The sequence below is a fragment of the Salmo salar genome, chromosome ssa09, assembly GCF_905237065.1.
Source record: "Salmo salar chromosome ssa09, Ssal_v3.1, whole genome shotgun sequence".
In the NCBI taxonomy this organism is placed as follows: Eukaryota; Metazoa; Chordata; class Actinopteri; order Salmoniformes; family Salmonidae; genus Salmo; species Salmo salar.
The window spans coordinates 20738777-20747038 of record NC_059450.1 but is presented as its reverse complement, the minus strand read 5'-3'; the positions used below and the strand labels follow the sequence as shown (position 1 = coordinate 20747038).

At 39.2% G+C, this 8262-nt stretch overlaps 1 protein-coding gene across 2 annotated transcripts; it reads left to right on the top strand.

Annotated features, from left to right (window-relative positions):
* Positions 1-978: 978 nt before the first annotated feature.
* Positions 979-7526, top strand: LOC106611064 (visual system homeobox 2). 2 transcript variants are annotated; one of them, XM_014210920.2, is made up of 5 exons: positions 979-1536; positions 1937-2021; positions 3227-3350; positions 5840-6020; positions 6369-7526. In XM_014210920.2, exons 1-5 carry the CDS (start codon positions 1122-1124, stop codon positions 6743-6745), a joined length of 1182 nt encoding a protein of 393 aa, XP_014066395.1. In that variant the 5' UTR covers positions 979-1121; the 3' UTR covers positions 6746-7526. The 2 variants fall into 2 exon arrangements, with proteins under 2 accessions (XP_014066395.1, XP_014066396.1); XM_014210921.2 differs by having other exon boundaries at positions 991-1536; positions 6432-7526.
* The last annotated feature ends 736 nt before the right edge of the window (positions 7527-8262 follow it).

The window sequence follows — 8262 nt, the reverse complement described above, 5'->3', positions numbered from 1 at the left end:
CAGTAACTATCCTTTTCTAAACGATTAAAAGTGATTTAGGCTAGGCCTAATGTTGTTTTTGTGCGCATTAATTAATTTGAGAACGTTGTTTAGTAAATAGCTTCTAATAGGCCTACACGTTGGTAGCCCAGATTCTTTCCTAATTTTCCATTTATTTTGCGAAATGTCCATCCCCATTAATCTGTTTTGTATGCTACTGTGAGATCAGTCTGTAGAGATGTGTTTTCGCGTCCAGCTGTCGTTATGGAGAGGCTTTGATGTCCGTGTGATGGTTTCCTTGCCTCGGATCAATTATCCCTTCATGTGTGAGGCAAGGGATGGACATAGCGATCATAGAAGATGGAAATCGCCACTAGAAGAGGCGGCAGGTTAGAGCGTTGGATTAGTAACCGAAAGGTTGCTAGGTCGAATCCCAGAGCTGATAATTTAAAAATCTGTCTTTCTGTCCCTGAACAAGGTAGTTAACCCACTGTTCCTAGGCCGTCATTGTAAATAAGAATTTATTCCTGACTTGCCCAGTTAAATAAAGGTTTTAAAAAAAAGATGGACTGAAACATGCGTTTTTATTTTTATGAAACTAAACTATTTTTATGGTAACTAAATCCAGGCCCGGACTCATTCAATCCGCCTCATATAGTTTTAATTCGGCATGACATTATAATATCAAGATCACGTTTAAATACTAGAATAATTGTTATATTCAATATACAGTATAAACGAGTACACACGCTAGCCTACAAACGAAAAACATTTCAAAAGGCCTGCATTGATGCAATGTTTTTCAATAAATTGGATGAATAGCATGGCTTTAACTCCGTCCACCTGTTTCATCCTCTTTATCCGCAGGCGTTTGGGTTATCCTCACACTCTGGGTTATGTGCCCATAGCCTTAATATATCAGTTCTTAGCGAATAAACCATTTCCAAAGGCGCGTAATGCTTGATGCGCAGGAATCCCGAAAAATCCCTAGTAGTTGATTGGCTGCTGGGCTCTGACTCTTGTTGGGATGGACCTGTTTGATAAAAGAACCATTTTCAAGAGTCTGGAGTGATACATAGTGGATCGTGCACTGGGGACCGACCTGTGAGCCGCTAAAAATAGGGAATACTATCGAAGACACCATGACAGGTAAACAAGGCGCTGTGCTATCTGAAACGTTGAATATATCCAAAACGTCCTCTCTTGGTGCTAACGGAGGTAACAGCCTGCACCAACAATCAAAGAACAGCGCCACGCACCCTCCCAGATGCACGGGATTCGGGATCCAGGAGATTTTAGGGCTGAATAAAGACTCTTCGGCGGTCCCGAGGAGCACCATGCAGTCTCTGCCATCTGGGGCGCACCTGCTTGCCGCCAGGTCAATGCTTGGTACCGCTGGTGTCGGAGTTGGGATGGGATTAATCGGGCCTGGAGGGATTCCGTCGTTCTACAGCCAACCAGCGTTTTTGGAGGTCCTGCAGGACGCGCAGAACGTTCACTTGCAGCCCCGCAATAGAACTGTGGGACCTCTGGACCACAGCCAGTCCGCCAGTTCGGGTAGGAATTTCAGTCGTTGTCATTAGCCTGAAATAAGGGACTTAAAAAATATACTTGTATTTATTATAATAATAATTGTAATATTAGTATTAGGCTGAACTATAAAGGGACAATGGATAACCATTGGTTAATAATAATATAAAATAATAGCAATAGGCTACTTATGTCAGGCCGTAATTGTAAATAAGAAGTTGTTCTTAACTGACTTGCCTAGTTAAATAAAGGTTAAATAAATAAAAAATAGTTAAAAAATATATATAACAGTAACAAAATACAACGATAACATTTGTGTTGGAGAAATTGTACTCAATTTCATCACTAACAATTGTGATAACACATTGGAAATTATCTAATGCCTCAAACGAGTCATTCACGTTGTCACGTTTTCTAATATTCACAGACTCAGAAGATTTTTCGTCAAACGAACGAAAACTCTCAAAGACCTCATTAAGCCAGAGCAAGAAACGGAAGAAAAGACGCCACCGGTAAGCGTTGCATTCCAACACATGATATTATTGTTTATCAGAATGCTAATAACTTGTTCAATTTCTGAAGGTCGCATGTTTCATAATTTATGGTGTGGCCTAACAACACTCCTTTTTAATATTACATTGTTTAGTCCTTTTGAACTGTCTTAATTCAACAACAAGATTAGACTAGGATATATTTTGAAATAGTAGCCTGTGCTAATTACTTAGATGATTTACAGGTTGTCAATTGCCATTAGGCTATCAATAACCTTATATACCTAACAAACATGGAATTAAATCGAATAAGGTCTAGGCCTATATGTTTGAAATTCAAGTTAATAAAACGCAATTAGTCAACGCATTGCCTTATTTCCCAATAGCCCTTGGTTTCAAATGTTTGACATGTTTCATAGCAAATACAAATATTCATAGCAAATATTTACCCCTCGTATTCTATTTCAAGTGTGAATTTACAGGCTAGCCTACTCTAACATGTTTGTCTTTTTTCATATATTTTTGTCATTCATTTTGATGTATATTTGTTTTGGGGTGTGAATGCATTGGCCTATTTTAACCATCGAGTGTAGACCTAACACACCATATGGACATAGCCTACATTTGACTTATTAAAACCTTTCATAGAGATAGGCTTAGTCTGTGAATAGTCTTATTCAATAAGGGTGATCAGACATTGAAATGGAAAAATAGGATTTCCTTTATACCAGCATATAGGCCTATAAAGGATTAGAGCCCGCACATTTTTTTTTTGCTAACCTTTTAAATGAATCCACTTATTTTTTGCAGTCTACTCACTGAATGCATGTATAGGCTGCATGTTTATAGTCCTACACATTGGTTTCTGGGATACAGCCACTGCCTCAAATAGGCTACTGAATAGGCCACATTTTTTTTTATTGTAAACAAATAATAAGAGAATAAATAATCACATTTAGCAGCTGCTTTTGGAGGCCATGTGAGTTTGTCTACTGTAGGTCTATTTCTAAAATGCACCATTGTTTTTAATGTACCTAAGATGAAATGCATACAGACACCTTGGATAGATCAGATGTAATGGAATGCATTGCCACCGTACAAATGAAGGTGTGCATTTGTACATCTGATCTGTTTGAAATAAATAACAGCCAACCGAGCTTGCCTATTATTCGCCTTTCGAACATTTTTCAATGTCCACAATTTACACATATTTCATATTTCTACAGAACCATATTCACATCTTACCAGCTCGAGGAGTTGGAGAAGGCCTTTAACGAAGCGCACTACCCTGATGTGTATGCACGGGAGATGCTGGCTATGAAAACAGAGCTTCCTGAGGACAGAATACAGGTATGACTACAGGTTATATAGCCTATTGTTGGCACTGTTGTTATTGTATCATGTCAGAGGAAATGTATTTTGTAACTGCAGTTCTTCCTCCCCTAAATAGCATTTAAATGTCTCAAAACAGCATTCTTCGTGTTAATATTATTTTGTATTTATATTTGACTATCACGTCAAATATCGTTTTTGATATAATTCTCATTGTCCCTTGCAAGAAACTCAAATGTACTTATTATGTTACTCTCCAAAATATTTCCTACAGGTTCTCCTGTGCTAATTGTAAAATGTATTTCTCCAATGAGATGTGATTATCAGTGACACATTAGGTTTTTTAACACCTTTTCTGCATTTATATTGGAGCAAGCGCTACTAAAGGGATACTTCAGGATTTTGGAAATTAAGCCCTTTATCTACTTCCCCTGAGTCAGATGAACTGGTGGATACCATTTTTATGTCTCTGCATGCAGTTTGAAGGTAAGTTGCTAACTAGCGTTAGTGCAATGACAATTGGTAACTAGCGTTAGCGAATGCTAGTGGATACCAAATACTTGCAGTCATTGCGCTAACGCTAGTTAGCAATGGCTTGCGAAACTACCTCTAACTTCCTTCATACTGGATGGCGAGACATCAAAATGGTATCCAAGAGTTCATCTGACTCTGGGCATGTAGATAAAGGGCCAACATTCATTGCCATAATCCCGAAGTAGCCCTTTAAACCAACACTGACATCTGCCACTGTACATTGGGACCATAATCTGCTTTTGATATGTATTATAATAATTTAGATAAGGTCTCTTACAAACAATTTAAGTCATTCATAAAGAAGGCCTATGGTATCAGGTGGTTTTTGCGTCCCCGGCCAGAATAAAGGACATTGGTACCTGAATAGGTTTATGCAGTGTAGAACTATAGGCAGGTCTACCTTTGTTGCTTTAGCCTTGACATTTAAATAGCCTGGGCCTAGGTTATAAAGCAGGCATCCAATAACCAATGAATGGCGTGGAAAATGAAAAGGAGAGTGATATAGGCTTACTCTGCACTTGACGAAATAGTTAGCTCCTTAATGTTTTACGGAGGAGGCAAGTGAGCCCACATAAATCGACCAATAATGCCTCTCTACCTGTCTGAACAAAGACACCTCTAATAGCATCCTCGCCAGATAATCTCTCATTAGGTGTAGTTGGATGTGAAACAATTTGTTCTCGGACAGGAGCACTAACGACCTAATCAAGCTATCAAGGCAGAAGAAGATTGCGGTGTGACCTGGACCATCCATCTGCCCGACCGGCGTTTAATTTCCTTCTCATTATGGCTCTTCGCCGCGAATAAATAATAAGGAAAAAAACTGTATTCCAATCCTAAATAAAATTAACATCCAATTTTCTCATACAGTCTAATTAGTTGAATCAGATGAGCATGCCTTGTTCCGAGGGGAAGCTGGCTCGAGATGCGGGGAGTTCAAATTATATAACTACATTGAATTTATTAGCACGGGTCAATAGTGCCGCTCCCCGGAGTCCCGCTCGTTTAATTTCCCGTGATATTTGCCTGCCTGTCCACCATCGATTGAGCTTGAAATTAACTTAGTTTTCAATCAGTCTTGGCGTGCCCTAGGGGTCGCTTCTGCTCGCAGCTTCCCCCTCAGCTTCCTTTGAGGACCAGAGAAGCAATTTCTCATAAAAAAAATATATTGTATGAAATAAGGGCTATCATTAGAATTAACAGAAAAAGGGTTGAAATGGTTTTGTTAATTTTCAGTTTAATGTCTGGTTCCCCTCCACAGTCGAGACATATCCGTGCTTGCCCCTCCTCTTTTGTTTTTTGCACTTTGCACACAGCCATCAGATGTGGCCAAGTAGGCTGTTTAACAGCTCTGTGTTGTGCTATGAAATCAATTTGGCCTCTCACTGAGCTGACAGATAGCATGGGGCCCCAACCAGTGCTCATGGAGTTCCACATTTGGCATTGGGCAAGTTGATGTTTCACTGAACATCCATCCACACTACCTCAGACTGGGTGGAGATAGCCAAACATTGCATAAGGGGTCTTACAGAGATCTCAAAACAACACAACACTAGAGTAACTGTGAAATAAAACCAGATTTAGTTATGTTGTTTTCACAAATTATAGAACAGAATTGGCATGAAGGGCCATTGGGTCTTTATTTGGATCCTCATTAGCGTTTCCAAAAGCAGCAGCTGGTATCCACAAAAAAAAACACAAAACAAGTAACAAACACTGATACACTGATAGACAAGGACAGTCACACAAATGTAAAATACAACGATATACAACCAATAAAACAACAAAAATTATACAAACGATTTTTCAAGAGGTGGACAACTGTGGCGCAATGTGATGGTAGTGCTAAAGCCTTTTAAGGTGGTGGTGTCTGTCAGTTAGAAGACTCATTGATGCTGCTAGTGTCAGTGTGTCGGAATATTGCTAGATTCAGTGTTGATAGGTGGTCCTTAATGACGCCTCCTGGGTTACAGGTCTGGTTTCAGAACCGCAGGGCCAAATGGAGGAAGAGGGAGAAGTGCTGGGGTCGCAGCAGTGTGATGGCAGAGTATGGGCTGTATGGCGCCATGGTCCGTCACTCCATCCCCCTACCGGATTCCATCCTCAAGTCCGCCAAGGATGGCATCATGGACTCTTGTGCCCCATGGCTGCTTGGTATGAGACTACTGTTTAATCTACAGCAGGTTTCATCCTCCATGCTTTGAATTAATTCTTGCTCTCATATATTCTCCACATTCTACTTTTCTACTTGTGATTGTGGGTGTGTTCCTCGTCATTCAGGGCAGAGGGCAAATACTTTATTCTTGATTTCATCCTTTCATCAAATGGCTCTGAAATGATCAAGATATGATCATTTATATTTGGTAGGCTTACTTCTCGCCTAGTGGGGGGAAAACTATACTGCAAGTATTGACAATCGGTCTACATTTATTATGCGTACTCAATTTGAAGATCATATTCCTATAGCTAAATCACAACTATTTCTTTGTTTAATATTTTCAGTTGAAGATGGCTTTCCAATCAGCAGACGCTTTTCTAAATCCGAATACCCCCAATTCTTTACAGGGATGCACAAAAAGTCCATGGAGACCACGGTCGCCCAGCCAACAGGGAAGTTCGACATTCCCCAGCAGCCAGCCATTCAGAGAGGAGAAGAATGTGACGTGGAGGAGAAGAGGCCGGAGGGCAAGTCACCCATCTCCAAAGAGGAACTGAGGGAGAACAGCATCGCAGCACTCAGGGCAAAAGCACAGGAGCACAGTGCAAAGGTGCTCGGGACTGTTACATGTGAGAGACCAGAGTGCAAAGTGGAGAGACAGGCAGCAGAGGAAAAATCTAGTGGCCCTTTGAGTCCAGTGGAAGAGCCCAAGAGTCCATAGACCCTCACTTTGTAAAGACTTTGCAGTTCTCTTGACCGTTCTCTAAACATCTGTATGGACTCAACTAGATCTATCAGTATTATTCAGTGTTCCCTGAGAGGTTTTTACATGTTGAACTCATCCACGATCTCTATTACGCTGTTTTAAAATGACCTTATTTAAACTGGTCTTCCTATTGGAGAGATAAGATAACTGAATTTGTCTCTTATTGACTAAGAAAAACACCAATGCACTTTCTGTCTTTCTTACTCCCTGACATTCATACATATATTGTTGCTTATATATTGTTAAAACTTGTTTAATATGGGGGTTAACACTACATACATATGTATATTGCTGACAACCCCTATAACTAGAAGATACCCACTTTCCAAATGTCTCTCATTGAATATTCTTAAACATACTTGTGTTTGTTAGAATGAGCCAATTAGGACATTTGTTGATATATAAGTAGCCAATCTTTGAAAGTATACTGTATATTGAATTCACAGCATCCATAATATTGATGCTGACTGTGTTTCTTGTATAGTCGCTCCCTGAAGACACATATTCAAGATTTTTCTTTGGGATGATGATGTATGAAAGGGAAAACATTATTCTCTTAAGAGGAACACAACAATGAAAAAGTTATCTTACCTTGTTATTACGCTGTATATAATAAAGATAAAGATAGCTCACAAAGGCACTGTTAAAACATACTTTTATGTAGTCTTTAAATGTTTGCGTTTTTGTTTCATAGTCTGAATAATATGCAATACAGAATATAATTTTTTGTTGTTGATGAGGTCTGCTGTTGCTTTATTTAGTGTTTTATCTAAACACAAAGCCAAGTGGCCAGGTGGACCTGCAAGAGAGAAGCTGTAGCTCAATAATTGTCTACAGTTTAATCTTCACTATATTTGTCTTTTCTTCTGTTCACTACCTGGGCATACTTATGCTATTTCCGTCTTCAGGAAGTAGTAGTAAGTCCTGGACTGCTGTACCAGACAATGGACGCTCTAAAAACTACCAGAGTTCAAATCAAATCACATTTTATTTGTCACACGCGCCACATACAATGGGTGTAAACTTTGCCATGAAAAGCTTGCTTACGAGCCCTTCCCAAAGATGCAGAGTTAATGCAAAACATATAATAAAAAATAGTAACAAAAGAGGAATAAAATACACAAAGGTTAAGTTATATACAGATCCATATGCTCTAAGAACCATACATTTCTTAGAGCTTGGCGAGAGCTTGACAAAATTATGTTATTTCCTTGGTATTTCATTACTTTAAAATAATGTTTCCTAAAAGTTCAAACATGGTTCCATTTAATTACATTTTTGGTAATGTTCTAGGAACATTCTCCAACTGGTTTGACATTGGGAATGTACGATATTTCACAGCAGTTTAGATGGTACAATGATTCTCTACACTATACATGCTTGTTTTGTCACATAAACTGAAATTATGCGAACTATTAGAATTATAGCAACCAGGAAATGGCGGAGCGATTTCCGCATACTGCATCTTTTAA